This window comes from Giraffa tippelskirchi, chromosome 11, assembly GCF_054371585.1.
Source record: "Giraffa tippelskirchi isolate mGirTip1 chromosome 11, T2T-mGirTip1v1.2.pri, whole genome shotgun sequence".
Lineage (NCBI taxonomy): Eukaryota > Metazoa > Chordata > Mammalia > Artiodactyla > Giraffidae > Giraffa > Giraffa tippelskirchi.
Window position 1 is genome coordinate 92,172,981 of NC_137285.1, and position 17,367 is coordinate 92,190,347.

Sequence of the window (17,367 nt, forward strand, 5' to 3'; positions counted from 1 at the left end):
TCTGGTGATGTCCATGTGTAGAGTCTTCTCTTGTGCTGTTGCAAGAGGGTGTTTGCTATGACCCGTGCGTCCACTTGGCAAAACTCTGCTAGCCTTTGCCCTGCTTCCCTTTGTATTCCAAGGCCAAATTTGCCTGTTCCTCCAGGTTTCTCTTGACTTCCTACTTTTGCATCCCAGTCCCCTATGAGGAAATGGACATCTTTTTGGGGTCTTAGTTCTAGAAGGTCTTGTAGATCTTCATAGAACCATTCAACTTCAGCTTCTTCAGCATTACTGGTTGGGTCATAGGCTTGGATTACTGTGATACTGAATGGTTTGCCTTGGAATTTTGTTGTATACATCTTTTGCTTCCCTGGTTAAATTTATTTCTAAGTATTTTATTGTTTTTGATTGTAATTATAAATGGGATAGATTTTTTTATTTCTTTTTCAGATGTTTCATCATTTGTGTATGGAAATGCAACTGATTTCTGTATGTTGATTTTGTATTCTTCACCTTTACAGAAATTGCTGATTAGTTCCAATAGTTTTTTGGTTGCGTCTTGGAGACTTTCTCTATAAAAAATTATGTTGTCTGCAAATAGTAATAATTTTACTTCTTCCTTTCTAATGTGGATGTCTTTTATTTCTTTGTCTTGCCTATTAACCCTAGTTAGGACTTTCAGTACTTTTCTGAGTAAGAGTGGTGAGAATGGGGATCCTTGTCTTATTCCTGTTCTTGGAGGAAAGGCTTTCAATTTTTCTTCATTGAGCATAATGTCAGCTGTGCATTTGTCATATATGACAGATATATCTTTATTATATTGATGCATGTTCCTTCTAGGGGAAGGGAATGGCAACCCACTCCAGTATTCTTGCCTGGAGAATTCCACGGATGGACAGAGGAGCCCAGCTGGTTAAGGTCCACGTGGTTGCAAAGAGTCAGACACGACTGAGCTACTAAGCACAGCACAGCACATGTCCCTTCTATACACAATTTATTAAGGTTTTTGTCATGAAAGGATATTAGATTTTGTCCAATGTTTTTCTGTGTCTATTGAGATGATCATGTGATTTTTATCTTCCTTTTATTAATGTGATGTGGTACCTTATCAATTTGCATATGTTGAACCATTCCAGGGATAAATTTCTCTTGGTCATGGCATATAACCTTTTAATATGTCTTGAGTTTGGTTTGCTAATATTTTGTGGAGAATTTTTGCATTCATATTGATCACAGATATTGGTCTATAGATTTCTTTTCTTGTGGTTTCCTTACCTGGCTATGGTATCAAGGTAGTGCTGACCTCAAAATATGTGTTTGGGAGTGTCCCTTTCTTCTCAATTTTATGGAAGAGTTTGAGAAGGATTGATGTTAATTCTTCTTTAAATATTTGGTCAAATTTGCCAGGGAGCCTTCTGGTCCTGGTTTTCTATGGTGGGACACAGTGATTATTGATTGAATCTGGTTATTAGATATTGCTATATTCAGATTTTCTTTTTTGTCCTGATTCAGTCTTGGTAGGCTGTGTATTTCTAGACCTTCACCCATTTCTTCTAGGTATGCAATTTGCTAGCTAATATTTGCTATTAGTAGTCTTTTATTTCTGTATTAGTATTTCTATTAGTAGTCTATGTGTTTCTGTAGTGTTAATTTAATGCCTCTTCTTTCATTTCTAATTTTATTTGTATTTTCTCTCTCTTTTTCTTAGTCTGGCTAAAGGTTGGTCAATTTTGTTTATCTTTTTGAGAAACCAGCTCTTACTTTGTTGGTCCTATTGTTTTTCTGTCCTCTATTTCATTTATCTTTACTCTGAGCTTTATCTTTTCCTTTCTCTGCTAAATTTGATCTTAATTTGTTCTTTTTTTCTAGTTTCTTGAGATATAAAGTTAGGATGTTTATTTGAGGTATTTCTAATTTCTTTTTTTTAATTGGAGGATAAATTCTTTATAATATTGTGCTGGTTTCTGCCATACATCAGCATAAACCAGCCATAGATATACATATGTCCCCTGCCTCCTGAACCTCCCACCCCATCCCACCCATCTAGGTTGTCACAGAGCACCAGGTTTGAGCTCCTTGCATCACACTACAAATTCCCACTGGCTGTCTACTTTACATACGGCAAACAATGTATATGCTTCAATGCTACTTTCTCAATTCATCCCACCATCTCCTTCCCCCACTGTATTCACAAGTCTCTTTTCTATGTCTCCGTCTCCATTGCTGCTGCTAAGTCGCTCCAGTAGTGTCCGACTCTGCGACCCCATAGACGGCAGCCCATCAGGTTCCACCGTCCCTGGGATTCTCCAGGCAAGAACACTGGAGTAGGTTGGCATTTCCTTCTCCAATGCATGAAAGTGAAAAGTGAAAGTAAAGTCATTCAGTCGTTTCCGACTCCTAGCGATCCCATGGACTGCAGCCTACCAGGCTCCTCTGTCCATGGGATTTTCCAGGCAAGAGTACTGGAGTGGGGTGCCGTTGCCGTCTCCGTCCGTCTCCATTGCTGCCCTGCAAATAGGTGCATCATTACCATCTTTCTAGAGTCCACATATATGCATTAATATATGATAATTTGTTTTTCTCTTTCTGACTTACTTTACTCTGTGTAATAGGCTCTAGGTTCATCCACCTCATTAGAACTGAATCAAATGGGAACACAATATGTGTTACATCACTTTAGTTGTGTCTGTTTGTGACTCTGGATTGTAACCCACCAGGCTCCTCTGTCCATGGGATTCTCCAGGCAAGCATACTGGAGTGGATTGCCATGCCATCCTCTAGGGGATCTTCCTGACCCAGGGGTCGAATCTGCATCTTTTATGTCTACGGCATTGGCAGGCAGGTTCTTTACCAACAGCATTACCCGGGAAGCCCTTTGTATGGCTGAGTAATATAAAAATATAGAATGCTTCATTAATTTGAAAAGCATCCCATGTTCACTGATTAGAAGACCTAATACTAAGCTAAGATGGAAGTACCTCCCAAGTTGATCAATAGATTGCATGCAATCCCTATCACAATTCAGTTGGTTTTTTGGACAGAAATTGTAGACATTTTAAACCATTTTTAATGTAAAAAATATGTTTGATCCAAAGGAATGGACTCAAATGATGTCATTTGGAAAAAGTAAATTGCTTACAAATCTACAGTGTACTAAATACTATTTGAAGCTCTGTAGATTAAGCAATGACTAGGACAAAATCTCTGCCTTTTTGGTGATTTACAGTCTGGTTATATAATTTTTAATGTATAGTTTTACTCTTTGTGGTTATAAAATCTATATCTTTACGTTCAACAAAAAGCAAATATTTAGCATAATTTTTTCCTTTTCATACTTCAAAATTTTTCAACATTTAGTTCTGAAATTTATTTTCACATATGAAAAAATTTTTGACCAGTCTCCTTTATCTTATACTCCATTCTTCAGTCTATTTCTGAGGTTTTTGTTTGTTTGTTTATTTCATTGTGCCAGCACTACAGTTCCCTGACCCACACCCCCTGCAGTGAAAGTACAAGGTCTTACCCACTGGATCAACAGGGAATTCTCTACAATGTTTTACTTTTAATGGGTTTATAATTTGCTTTAATATCTATCTATTAGGGAATTTTTTACTATAATGAAGTGGTTAAAATGCCATTCTAATATAGTTGCAATTTTCTAACTTTGATTTTTTTATTTTTCACCTATACAAGAATGTTGTGTACTTTCCTATGTTTTTATGTCACTAGCATTTTTTCATTTCAAACTGAAGAATTCCCTTCAGCAGGTCTTATGGTGGTGAGCTCCCTCAGCTTCTGTTTGTCTTAAAAAACCTTTGTTTCTTCTTCATGCATAAAGGATAACTATGCCAGATATAGTATTCTTGGCTGGCAACTCTTCTCTTTCAACACTTTTTGAGTATGTTATTCCACTCTCTCCTGGCCTCAGCAGAGTTTCTTCTGAGAAATTCACTGATACTCTAATGTGATCCTTTGTAGGTAATTTTCTTTATCACTACTTTTTGACAATTTCACTATAATGAATCTTGGAAAAGGTCTTTTTGCATTGAGATAATAGGTGTTTTATTAACTTCATGGATGTTCAATTCTTTCCCCAGGTTTGGAAATTTCTTGTCTTTAAATAAACTTTCTGGGTCCTTCTCCCTTTCTTCTTCTGGTACACCATCTATATTTTTATCTATATTTGCAATCAAATTTGATAAATCTTGTAGAGTTTCTTCACTTTTTAGAAATTTTGTCCTCTCCCAACTGAATCATCACTTATTCTTTCTTTCATCTGATTTTCCCTGTTACCTGTGCTCTCCAATACATTCTTTATTTCATTCATTCAGTTCCTCAGTTCCAGAATCTTTGTTTGGTCCTTTTTTATAATTTCAATTTCTTTGGTAAAGAATTCCTGTTCAATAATTTTATTCTTGAGTTCATTAAATTGCCTGAGTTTTCTTGTAGCTGGTTAAATTTCTTCATAACAGCTATTTTGAATTCCCTATCACTTAGATATCAATATTCCGTGTCTTTAAGTTTGGTTGCTGGAGAATTATCATTTTCTTTTTGTGAAGTCGTATTTCCTTTATTTTTCATAATGTTTGATAATATGAGTTTCTGCTTTCATGCTGTTTACACTGGTTATTACATTTCAACAGGCTGACAGAAACCTTCCCTGGTGGCTCAGACAGTAAAGAAATTGCTCTCAATGTGGGGGACCTGGGTTTGATCCCTGGGTTGGGAAATCCCCTGGAGAAAGGAATGACAACCCACTCCAGGATTCTTGCCTGGAGAATTCCATGGACAGAGGAGCCTGATGGGTCCATGAGGTCACAGTCAGACAGGACAAGCAGCACTTTCAACCTTTGCATTCCAGCAGGTGGTGCAATTGCTCATTTTAAAAAAATTTCTGTTGGAGCTGGTTCTAGGAGCTGCACTCCAGGGCACACACAAGGAACCCTCAGCAGAGTGGGGAGAGGTGTGGGTTTAGCATCTGGGACTTTGGGGGTGCCCACAGGCCTCACAGAGGACTTCCAGAATTCGGAGGTGGACATCCTGCTGAAGGCCCCAAGCATACAGCAAGAAATGTGTTCCTTCAAGGCCCTTTGATATTCTTATCTGACTCCTTCCCCTTTCTTCTCTCACTCCAGTCACAGACGTGCGTTCCTCCTCAGAAATCTGGGCGCTGCTAGAGAGAAATGATTCCCTCCAGCTACAAGCAGTGCAGTCAGGCAGTCTGTCACTCACCACTTTTGCTTCCCACCTCCCCTGCTGGAGAGGCAGCTGCTGCAGGGGCTCAGTGCCCAGGGTGCTGCAGTGTCATCGAGGGAAGGGAACTGCCCTTTCCTCCCTCTCCTCTGCTGCCAAACTCACCTCTGTCCTGCGCTGATGGCATGTCAGATTCTCCCAACAGGCAAGCTGGACCTCCACAAACTATCTCCTGTGGGTGTCTGCCCAGCAGTGCACTCTCCAGGCTTCCATTTTCCCAATCACAGTGAGTGGGGTGGGGTAGCCTTGCTGTTCTTGGATTTGCAGCCCCCTCCAAGGTCCTGCCTGGGTGCTAAGTTGATTCAGTCGTGTCCAGCTCTGTGCAACTCCATGGACTGTAGCCCTCCAGGCTCCTCTGTCCACAGGGATTCTCCAAGCAAGAATATTGGAGTGGGTTGCCATGCCCTCCTCCAGGATATCTTCCCAACCCAGGGATCAACTTGCGTCTCATGTCTCCTGCATTGGCAGGCGAGTTCTTTACTACTAGCAACACCTGGGAAGCCCACGGTGTCCTCATTTACTGCACAGAGGCTCTTGTTCAGTTATCAATGTCCAATTAATTGTCAATCAAAGGGAAGAGAAAAAAGAAACAACTCAAACCACGTCATGTTGATGTCACTATCCTTCTTATGGTTCGATAGGATTTTAATAACCAGACAGGTGTCTCTATGTGACCATTTGTTTTCTTATTCTTTCTACCAGAGATATTTTAAAGATAAGCATAAACTGGACAAGGTTCTATCATTTGCAATATTGAAAAATAAGTCCCAGGCACCCACTGAGATCCTAAACTGAGCTAGCTGCCCTAAAGAAGTTGCTAAAACCCTGGCTAATTGGAATCAGCTGTTTGTCTTCCATTTTCTGACCCTGACAGACCCATCTTTCCACTGGAGAAATACTTACTCAAAACCTTGTGACTAGAAATAAGATTTTAGGTGGCAGTCCAACCCTGGCAGTCCAGTCGTTGAGGCTTTGCCTTCCAACTGCAGGGGGGTCGGGTTCAATCCCCAGTTAGGAAGCTAAGATCCCACATGCCTCAGGGCCAAAAACCCAAAACATAGAACAAAAACAACATTATAACCAATTCTATAAAGACTTTAAAAATGGTCCACAACAAAAAAAGAGGCACATGACTACTCTAGAGGTAGTATTCCTCCTTCCCCTGAGTGAGCTCTCCCTGGCCAACTAAGAACAGGTACACGAAGCAAAGAGCCGAGAGTTATGACATATTCACACGCAGATCTGCCCACAAACAACAGCTCAAGAGAGAGGGCCTTGCTCATCTGAGTCACTCCAGTTCAATTCAGTTCAGTCGCTCAGTTGTATCTCACTCTTTGCAATCCCATGGACACCAGGCCTCTCTGTCCATTACCAACTCCTGGAGTTTACTCAAACTCGCGTCCATTGAGTCAGTGATGCCATCCAACCATCTTATCCTTTGTCATCCCCTTTTCCTCCTGTCTTCAATCTTTCCCAGCATCAGGGTCTTTTCAAATGCGTCAGGTTTTCGCATCAGGTGGCCAAAGTATTGGAGTTTCAACTTCAGCATCAGTCCTTCCAATGAATATTCAGTCCTTCCATGATTTCCTTTAGGATTGACTGGTTGGATCTCCTTGCAGTCCAAGAGACTCTCAAGAGTCTTCTCCAACACCACAGGTCAAAAGCATCAATTTTTTGGTGCTCAGCTTTCTTTACAGTCCAACTCTCACAGCCATACATGACTACTGGGAAAGCCATAGCCTTGACTAGACAGAGCTTTGTCAGCAAAGCAACATCTCTGCTTTTTAATATGCTGTCTAGGTTGGTCATAGCTTTTCTTCCAAGGAGTAAGTGTCTTTCAATTTCACAGCTGCAGTCACCATCTGCAATGATGTTGGAGCCCCCCAAAATAAAGTCTGTCACTGTTTCCATTGTTTCCCTATCTATTTGCTGTGAAGTGACAACTTATCCATTCTCCTCTTTCACTTTCATCAAGAGGTTCTTTAGTTCTTCGTATTCTGCCATAAGGGTGGTGTCATCTGCATATCTGAGGTTATTGATATTTCTCCCAGCAATCTTGATTCCAGCTTGTGCTTCATCCACTCCAGCGTTTCTCATGATGTACTCTGCATATAAGTTAAATAAGCAGGGTGACAATATAAAGCCTTGGCATACTCCTTTCCCTATTTGGAGCCAGTCTGTTGTTCTATGTCCAGTTCTAATGGTTGCTTCCTGACCTGCATACTGATTTCTCAAGAGGCAGGTCAGGTGGTCTGGTATTCCCATCTCTTTCAGAATTTTCCACAGTTTGTTGTGATCCACACAGTGAAAGGCTTTGGCATAGTCAATAAAGCAGAAATAGATGTTTTTCTGGAACTTTCTCGCTTTTTCGATGATCCAATGGATGTTGGCAATTCGATCTCTGGTTACTCTGACTTTTCTAAATCCAGCTTGAACATCTGGAAGTTCATGGTTCACATACTGTTGAAGCCTGGCTTGGAGAATTTTGAGCATTACTTTACTCGTGTGTGAGATGAGTGCAACTGTGCCATAGTTTGAGCATTCTTTGGTATTGCCTTTCTTTGGGATTGGAATGAAAACTGACCTTTTCTAGTCCTGTGGCCACTGCTGAGTTTTACAGATTTGCTGGCATATTGAGTGCAGCACTTTCACAGCATCATCTTTCAGGATTTGAAATAGCTCAACTGGGATTCCATCACCTCCACTAGCTTTGTTCGTAGTGATGCTTTCTAAGGCCCACTTGACTTCACATTCCAGGATGTCTGGCTCTAGGTGAGGGATCACACCATCGTGATTATCCGGGTCATGAAGATCTTTTTTGTATAGTTTTGTGTATTCTTGCCACCTCTTCTTAATATCTTCTGCTTCTGTTAGGTCCATACCATTTCTGTCCTTTATCGAGCCCATCTTTGCATGAAATGTTCCCTTGGTATTTCTAGTTTTCTTGAAGCGATCTCTAGTCTTTCCCATTCTATTGTTTCCCTCTATTTCTTTGCACTGATCACTGCGGAAGGCTTTCTTATCTCCCCTTGCTATTCTTTGGAACTCTGCATTCCAATGGGAATATCTTTCCTTTTTTCCTTTGTTTTTTGCTTCTCTTCTTTTCTCAGCTATTTGTAAGGCCTCCTCAGACAGCCATTTTGCTTTTTTGCATTTCTTTTTCTTGGGGATGGTCTTGATCCCTGTCTCCTGTACAAGTCTGAGTCACTATGCCAAAATAATACAGCCATAGCATCCTGTTCTAAAACAGTTTCTTCAAAGATATTTGTAACTAGTTTTCCTGGCACAGGTTCTTTTTACCAACTACATCTTCAACTTTGTCAGGGTAGTTAGGGCTACTTGACTATCAATCTTTTCCCTGGTTTCCTGGTGTTCAGGGCTGCTGTGTAGCAGTGGGTTCCTGAGCCAAGAAATTATAACCCCAGTGGTAGCCCAGAGGAAGCCGGTGTCTTACTGCGCTACTTCTGCATTATTCCAGGAGTCATGCCAGAAAGATCTAGAACATACTCTTTCAGCATGTCCAACATTCTTGAATTAAATCCCTTCCTAATTTAAATAAATAAATAGAAATACACACATGCACAAACATACAAAAGATAAATCTTCTCCTAATTAAAACACCTAATTTTTTTTTAACCCAATTCAAATGTCTCTTCCCTTTTGAAAGCTTTTGCATCTCCAAGAAAACATTTTTCATTCTTTAACTTCTTTAACATTTCATATCTTTCTTTCAGTGCTGACCACAATAGTTATTGGGCTTCCCAGGTGGCACTAGTGATAAAGAACCCACCTGCCAATATAAGAGACGTAAGAGACCACAGTTTTGATCCCTGGGTGTGAAAGATCCCTTGAAGCAGGGCATGGAAACCCACTCCAGTATTCTTGCCTGGGGAATCCCAGGGACAGAGGAGCCTGGCAGGTTACACAGACCATGGGATCGCAAAAGAGTTGGACACAACTGAAACAACTTAGCATGCATGCACAATAGTTATTGGTAAGGCTGTCTTTTCCAAGTTATTGAATCATGAATTCCTTCAGCACAGTAACTAGTCTGGCTTCTAATACCATCCTAAACTTAGAATAGTTCTTGAACACAGTAAATGATAAATAAACATTGGTTTAAATACTTGAATTGGAGTTTGGCTTTTAAAAGTTTAAGGATTTGTTACAGAAGAAAGCAGAAATTTAAAGAAGACAAAGCCTGTAAAAATGGCAATAAGTGAAAAAGCTTAATTGCTCAGTCGTGTCCGATTCTTTGCAACCCCATGGACTGTAGTCCATCAGGCTCCCCCGTCCATGGAATTCTCCAGGCAAGAATACTGGAGTGGGTTGCCATTTCCTTCTTCGGGGATTGAACCTACATCTCCTGCATTGCAGGCAGATTCTTTATCTTCTGAGCCACCAGGGAAGCTTGAAAAAGGGCATTAACAAACAGAAAAGGAAACACAACTTGCCTTCATGGAACACAAATAAGGAACACTGATTATCCTTCTGTTCTCATCAACAACAACAAAGAGAGATTATCAAGACTATAGGTTCTGGTTCAACAACCACTTAAGTGGATCCTTCGCACACCTCCTCCAGCGGACACATCAAATCTATAGCTATATATGGAATAATTGACACTGAAAAACAAAACCAGAAACCGAAAGTAGCTGAGTAACTTCTGTGCATTGGGCAAACTGGGAAATACCCAGTTCGAAGTGGTCAGGAGAGGCTGAGACACTGTCTTGCCATAATCCCCACCCCTGGCGCAGTCACCCACAATCAGGAGGGAACTCTGACAAACCCAGCTTTCTCCCTGAGGAGTGAAGGGCTTGAAACCCACAATTGGCACTCCAATTTTTAAGAGTTATACCTGAGAGACAAACCCCTAAAATATATAGCTTTGAAAGCCATGAGACCTACAAGGAATGGAGAACTGAGAAATTGAACAATTTCTCAGTTCTCCATTCCTTGTAGGTCTCATGGCTTAAAGGACTTGCCCATGCAGATTCACCCATCCCAGGACCCAGCACAGAAGAAGCTGACTGAAAGGTGCCCAGACTTTCTGTGAAAGATGCTTATTTGCTCAACTTACACCATTAGCCTGAGGGGCAGGCATCTAATTTAACATACATCTAGGGGCCTACTGAAATAGTCTCCAAAGACAGAGCTTGGTGGGTGCCCTGTTAGCGCTCTCTTTCTGCTCTGCTCTGTAATAGCTTACTAGTTACTGTTTAGTCACTAAGTCCTGTCCGATTCTTTTCTGACCCCATGACTGTAGCCAGGCTCTTCTGTCCATGGGATTTTCCAGGCAAGAACACTGGAGCGGATTGCCATTTGCTTCTTTGGGGGATCTCCCTCACCCAGGGATTGAACCTGTATGTCCTGCTTGGTAGGCAGATTCTTTACCACTGAGCCACCAGGTACCACCTAGAAAGGAGTTTGTACCCTTGCGTTGTGCCTGGGTTTTTATGGCTGGGGCTCAGTGTGTGATCTTTGATTGCCTGGCTCCGGTGGCCAGCAAAGCTTCGGACTGTGAGTCCCCTGGGGCTGTTATGAACAGAGGGGCAGTTCTTAGCCAGCTACCACCCACGGGTAGTAGCACAGGCAGCTTATTGAAACATAATCTCAGCCTTTCTATGAAAGAGGCCTATTTGCTCTTCCTGGAGCTTTGGCCCAAGGGGCAGGCTTCTGGTATGGCACACATCTAGAGGCTGCTGAAGGGCTCTTCAGGGACTGGGGCTGCCGGATGCTATCTTTGTGCTCTCCCTGGGTCTAACTCCTGGGCTTCCTTGGTGGTTCAGACAGTAAAGAATCTGCCTGCAATGCGGGAGACCTGGGTTTGATCCCTGGGTCAGGAAGATCCCCTGGAGAAGGGAATGGCTACCCACTCCAGTATTCTTGCCTGGAGAATTCCATGGACAGAGGAGCCTGGGAGGCTACAGTCCTTGGGGTCACAAAAAGTTGGACACGACTGAGCGACTAACATTTTTTTTTTTCATTTTTGAGTCTCACTCCGTACTGCTGATATCTCCCAGAGAGGAGCTTGCACTGTCATCTGGAGTTCCACTTTAGTGGCTGCAGCCCAGCGGACACTTCTAGATGGCCTGGTTCTGGTGGTGAGTGGGGCATATGCTTATGGATCCCACAGGACTGTAACCAACAGGGAAAGAGCTCTTCAACGGCTAACACCCACAGAACTCAGCACAGAGGCAACAGACTGAGTAAGGAGCCCGGAGGCCTGTTGGGCTTTCTGTACAGCTGTGGCCTGAGGGCCAGGCTTCTAATGAAACACATATCTTAGGGCTGACTGTAAATCCATCCAGAGACCTCAAAGGGCAAGTCCTATGTCACAGTCCTCCTCATCTCCTGAGTCCCAATATCTCTCAGAGGGCAGCTGGTACATGTATCTGGTGCCCAGTTGTGTGTGTGTGGGGGAGAGGTTAGCATACTTCCCTGGATGATGCCCCTTGATAGCCTGGATCAGGTGGCCAGTAGAGCCTGTGTTCATGAACTCACGGGGAAGGTAGCAAAGAAAGAAAAGTTCCTAACTGGCCATCACCCCATTGCTCAGCCCAGAAGGAGAACACAGAAATGCCCAACTCCTGTTGCAAATAGATTCATCAAGAAGGAGCACTGTTGAGGAGTGGCCAATGTGGTGGAGTCAGAGGACTTGAGCTCACCTCCTCCCACAGACACACCAAAACAACAGCTATTTACAGGGAAACTATTGATAAGAAAAACCAGAAGATGGGCAGAACAAGCAGAAAGGGTCTTCTACAACTAAAAATATAAAGAAGGAACCCCAACAAGACGGGTAGGTGGAGTAGAGTCATGATACAGTCATGCCCGACTCTTTGGGATCCCATGGACTGTAACCCGCCAGGCTCCTCTGTCCATGGAAGTCTCCAGGCAAGAATACTGGAATGGGCTGCCATCCCCTTCTCCAGGGATATTCCCCACCCAGGGATCAAACCCTGGTCTCCTGCATTGCAGGCAGTTTCTTTACCATCTGAGCCACCCCAGTGACCCACAAATGGGAGGATAATTACAACTTTAGAGATTCTTCCCAAGTAGCAAGGAGTCCAAGCACCTCATCGGGCTCCCCAGCCTGGGGATCTTGCACCAGGAAGAAGAGACCCCAAAACGTTTGGTTTTTAAGGCAAGCAGGGCTTATTTAGGGCAATCCATAAGGCTGTGGGAAATAGAAAATCTACTGTTAAAGAGCACACATCAAATCTCACAGCTCCGGGACCTAGTACAGAAGCAGTAATTTGAAATGAACCTGGGTCAGGTCACCATAGGGCTTCCCAGGTGGTGCAGTGGTAGAGAATCCACCACTTCTCCTGCCAGTGCAGGAGAAGCAAGAGACACAGTTTCGATCCCTGGGTCAGGAAGATCCCCTAGAGGAGGAAATGTCAACCCATTCCAGTAGTCTTGCCTGGAAAATCCCATGCTCAGAGGAGCCTGGCGGGCTACAGTCCATGGGGTCGCAAAGATTCGGATGCGACTGAGTGCACACACACACACACAGATCCACCTTCTGATCTTGGGAAGCCTCCTAGAGAGGCAGGAAGCAACTGGAACTCATCCTGGGGATACAGACACTGGCAACAGCCATTTTGGGGGTGCTTTTTCTACCATGTGGATACTGGTGCTGACAAGTGCCATTTTGGAATCCTCTGCCTAGCCATTTTGGAATCCTCTTCCCCCTTATTGGGGGGGATCCACCCCCAACCCTTACCAGCCTGCTGGCACCAGTACTAGGATGCCTCCAGCCAAGCAACTAGCCAGGTGGAGATATAGCTCTGCCCATCAGCAGACATACTGCTTAAGAACCCCTGAGCCCACAGCTGCCCCAAACCTGGCCCTTTAAAACAAACTGGTTTGCTTATTGGAACAAGAGGGATTTTAGGGTCAGGTAGAGTCATTTTCAATTTCATTTGGCATCATTGACTCAGAGTGTGAGCAAACTCTGGGAGACAGTGATGGTCAGGGAAGCCTGGCGTACCACAGTCCATGGAGCTGCAAAGAGTCAGACCCGACTTAGCCACTGAACAACAAAGAGTCATTTTAGAGTTCAGTTACTTAAACCACAGAGCTTCAATTTCCATAACTGAAGGGTGGAATATTACAATGTATCTTGTATAGTTATTGTGAGAATTAGAGATAATATACACAAAACTTCAATAAGATTATTTAACGTACAGTAGCAACACAAAAAATGTTTATCATTCTTTTATTTCAAAGCAAAAATGGCAAAATGATTTTTAATGACTGATTGTAGATTCCTGGTGCACTACCATGAGAACAGTATGAGTTTGTGATTTGACTCACGATCCATGACACAGAATCAATGAGAAATCTCTGCCATGGGCACAGTGAGAGAAACTGCAATCTGAGTCACATTTAACTGCACTCTTCCAGTTAGAACTCCTATCTGAAAGGAGGGAATGGTAAATAGAGAGAGTAAAAGTAAGTATAGTTCCACAAGCTCTCCTGAATTTATGAATCAATCACTGAATAAGTTCAAAGAATTGACAACTGTTCAGCTAAAAAAGAAATGTATTTTACAAAAACCTGGAATAGTGTCTACTACCCACAGGCAAAGTCAGAAGGCAACTAGCTATGGAGAGGAGATGAAAATGTTAAAGAAATAGGAGGTTATTACAAAAAAAAGAGAGAGAAAAATCAGTGTCAAAGTACTAGAAATGAATATTTACTGATGGTTTTATAACTGATTCCCACTGTATACCTGGGACATGCTTAATGTAGTCAGAAAAGTATTTGCAAAATACCACTTTTTGGATCAACAGGGCAGCAAATATCAAAGTAGTCAGCTGACACCAGAAGCCTAATTGTCATATCTTTGCTTTTCCTTCAGAATATATTTATTGCAAATATTCTCTACTCTTTTTGCCCAGCATTCATAAGGGAGAAGCATAAACAATAGCTCACCTAAATTATTACAATTACACCATCAGTTATATCACAAAAGGTAGTTGAGTTAAATGCAATTGTCATTATTACTATTTTTGGCTGTGCTGGATCTTCGTTGCAGCTCCTAGGCTCTTCATTGCTGCCCCCAGAGTTTCTCTGGTTGTGGCAAATGAGGGCTACTCTTTAGCTGTCGTACACAGGCATCTTGTTCTGGTGGGTTTTCTTGTTATAAAGCACGGGCTCTAGGGCACCCGGGCTTCAGTAGTTGCAACACACATGCCTAGCTGCCCCATGGTATGTGGAATTTTAGTTCCTGGACCAGAGATCAAACCCATATTCTCTGAAGTGGCAGGCAGATTCTTAACCACTGGACCACCAGGGAAGTCCCACAATTTTTTTTTTAAATACACCTTTATTTTATTTCGTAGCTGTGCCTTGCAGTTTGCGGGATCTTAGTTCCCCAACCAAGGATCCAACCCATGTCCTCTGTAATGGAAGCTGGGAGTCTTAACCACTGGACCTCCAGGGAAGTCCCTACAATTATGTTTTATTACAAATATTACAATAAAGAATAGATCTCTCAAAAAAACACGTAATGGGTTATTAACACTATTCTAAATAAACTGACAAAATTAAAAAAAACTTATTTTAATCCTAGTATGGTAAATATTGCTTGATAAAACCTACATAAATGGAATTATCCTTGGGTATTACCATATCATCCAGCAATCCCATTCCTGGATATATGGAGAAACCATAATAGAAAAGGTATATGCACCCCATGTAGCACCCCATGTAGTTCATTGCATCTCTATTTACAATGGCCAGGACATGGAAACAACCTGAATGTCTATCGATGGAGGAATGGATAAAGATGTACTGGGAATTCCCTGGTTGTCCAGTGGTTAGGGCTCTGCATTTCCACTTTAGGGATCACAGGTTTGAACAAGCTGCTACTCATGACCAAAAAAAGAAAAAAAATGGTGTGGTACATATATACAATGGAATATTATTCAGCCATAAAAAGAATGAAATAATGCCACCTGCTTTAATATGGATGGACCTCGAGATGATCATACCAAGTGAAGTAAGTCAGAGAGAGAAAGACAAATATCATGTGATATCACTCAAAGGTGGAATCTAATTTTTAAAAATGTTACAAAGGAACTTACTTACAAAACAGAAACAGACTTACAGATATCAAAAACAAAATTTATGGTTACCAAAGGGGAAACAGGGAGGAGGGGTAAATCAGGAGCTTGGAAAGATAGAAAACCAACAAGGACCTACTGTGTAGCATAGGAAACTCGACTCAATTTGTGATAACCTATATGAGAAAAGAATCTAAAAAAGAATGAATATATGTGTATGCATGTTGGAATCACTTTACTGTACACCTGAAAATCAACTATATTTCAATAAAATTAAAAAAAAAATTATCCTTAGGGTTCTCACTAATTCTTGGAGAAGGGAACGGAAATCCACTCCAGTATTCGTGCCTGGAAAATCCCATGGACAGAGGATCCTGGAGGGCAGGCTACAGTCCACGGGGTCACAAAGAGTCATACACGACTGAGTGACTAACACTCTTGCACTAATTCTAAGACTATATAGATAATATTGAACCAACATGTTTTCAGAATGAGTCGGTTCCTGGGGCAGGACTCAGGGGGACAGTGTGACAAAGAATGTTTCAGACAGGAGGAGAGGGCTCAGGGCAGAGCCCCAGGCCCCCCTGGTGTGGGCGTCCGGTCCCAGGCTTCCCGAGAGGTGTTTCCGATAGAGCAAGCTCAGTGCTGCGGTGTCCCTGTCTCCCAGGAGTCTCATTTCTTCCTCTCACAACCTGTGTCAGCTCCTCCTGCTAGAGTACTCACCCCTTTGCCCCAGGTCTTAATTCCCAATGCCTGTCCCATTTCCGGGGCTGTCAATCCGGGTCACCAAAAGTGTTGGTCGCTCAGTCGCGTCTGACTTTGTGACCCGGTGGACTGTGACTCCGCCAGGCTCCTCTGTCCATGGAATTCTCCAGGCAGGGACACTTCTCCAGGGGAATCTTCCCCTCCCAGGTATCACACCTGGGCCTCTTGCACTGAAGGCGGATTCTTTACCGACTGAGCCACCAGGGAAGCCCAGCGTCACCGAGGGTCCTGGTTAAAAGTCCGCACCAGCCAGGACTGATTCTCCCCAGACCCCCAGGATCCCGATTACGGCGTCCCAACCTTTCCAATTGCTTGCCCTGTGGAGGGGGGGTGGTCAGCAGACCTGGGAAGCGAGTGCAGGACCAGGAGAGAAAGGAAATTTGGGGGGAAAAGCTAAGGGACCACTGAGCCAGAGCTGAGGACCCCCGGAAAAGCCTCTCCTCGACCTCCCCCAACCCCCGCTCAGACCCTCCGCCTACCTGCACCGCGGCCCTGCCTCGTGCCCCGGCCCCTCCTCGCATCCACCCCTGCAGCTCCGGCCTCTCTCTGGCCCGCTGTCCCTTTCCCCTTTCCCGTCACTCTCTCCTCCACTCCGGGGGTCCTGCGGACCTCGGCCGGTCGCGGGGAGCCCTCGTACTTCACGAGGTGCCTGAACACCCGCGCGGCTCCGACAGCCGGAGCGAAGCTGGCGGAGGAGGTTACGGCCAGGCTGCAGGACACGATCCCCGTCCCCGCGGGAGGGGCCCTGGGCGTCGCCGCCTAGGTTTCCTTTTCAGAACACAGTTCTGCTGCTGCTGCTAAGTCATTTCAGTCGTGTCCGACTCTGTGCGACCCCATAGACGGCAGCCCACCAGGCTCCGCCGTCCCTGGGATTCTCCAGGCAAGAACACTGGAGTGGGTTGCCATTTCCTTCAGTCAGAGCCAAGACCCCGCGCCGGGGGCGGGGCTGGTGTCGGGGAGGGGCTAGGAGGGCGGTACTATGTGGGCGTGGCTGGCAGATGGGCCTGGCCATGCCCTCAGAGACTGCAGGGGATTGGTGGAGGCGGTTTGACAGACACCTCCTCCACGGGGGACAGTGAATGCGTTGCCTGTGACGGCGACGTTCCCTGGCCCCGAAAGAGTGCGCAGTCTGGGGTCGCGTAGGGCTGGGTGGCTCGTGTCGCCTGCGCTAGCGAGACGCAGCCGGTGAGGCGGAGCGCCACAGGAACTATTTGGAGGGGCCATGCTGCGTAGAGTGGTACCCCAGACAGCTGGAGAAACCTACTGGAAGGAGACGCTGAAGCGGATCTCC

General features: G+C 43.9%; 1 protein-coding gene across 2 annotated transcripts in view; it reads right to left on the reverse strand.

Annotated features, from left to right (window-relative positions):
- Positions 1–17,012, reverse strand: part of PIWIL4 (piwi like RNA-mediated gene silencing 4) — a 75,540-nt gene extending 58,528 nt beyond the window's left edge. For both annotated transcript variants that reach the window (XR_014069172.1, XM_081543213.1), the window contains exon 1: positions 16,556–17,012. Coding sequence is in view for 1 of the 2 variants with exons in the window: in XM_081543213.1 (XP_081399339.1) it covers positions 16,556–16,597 (42 nt within the window). In the remaining variant the exon portion in view is untranslated. The remainder of the gene's footprint in view (positions 1–16,555) is intronic.
- Between the last annotated feature and the right edge of the window lie 355 nt (positions 17,013–17,367).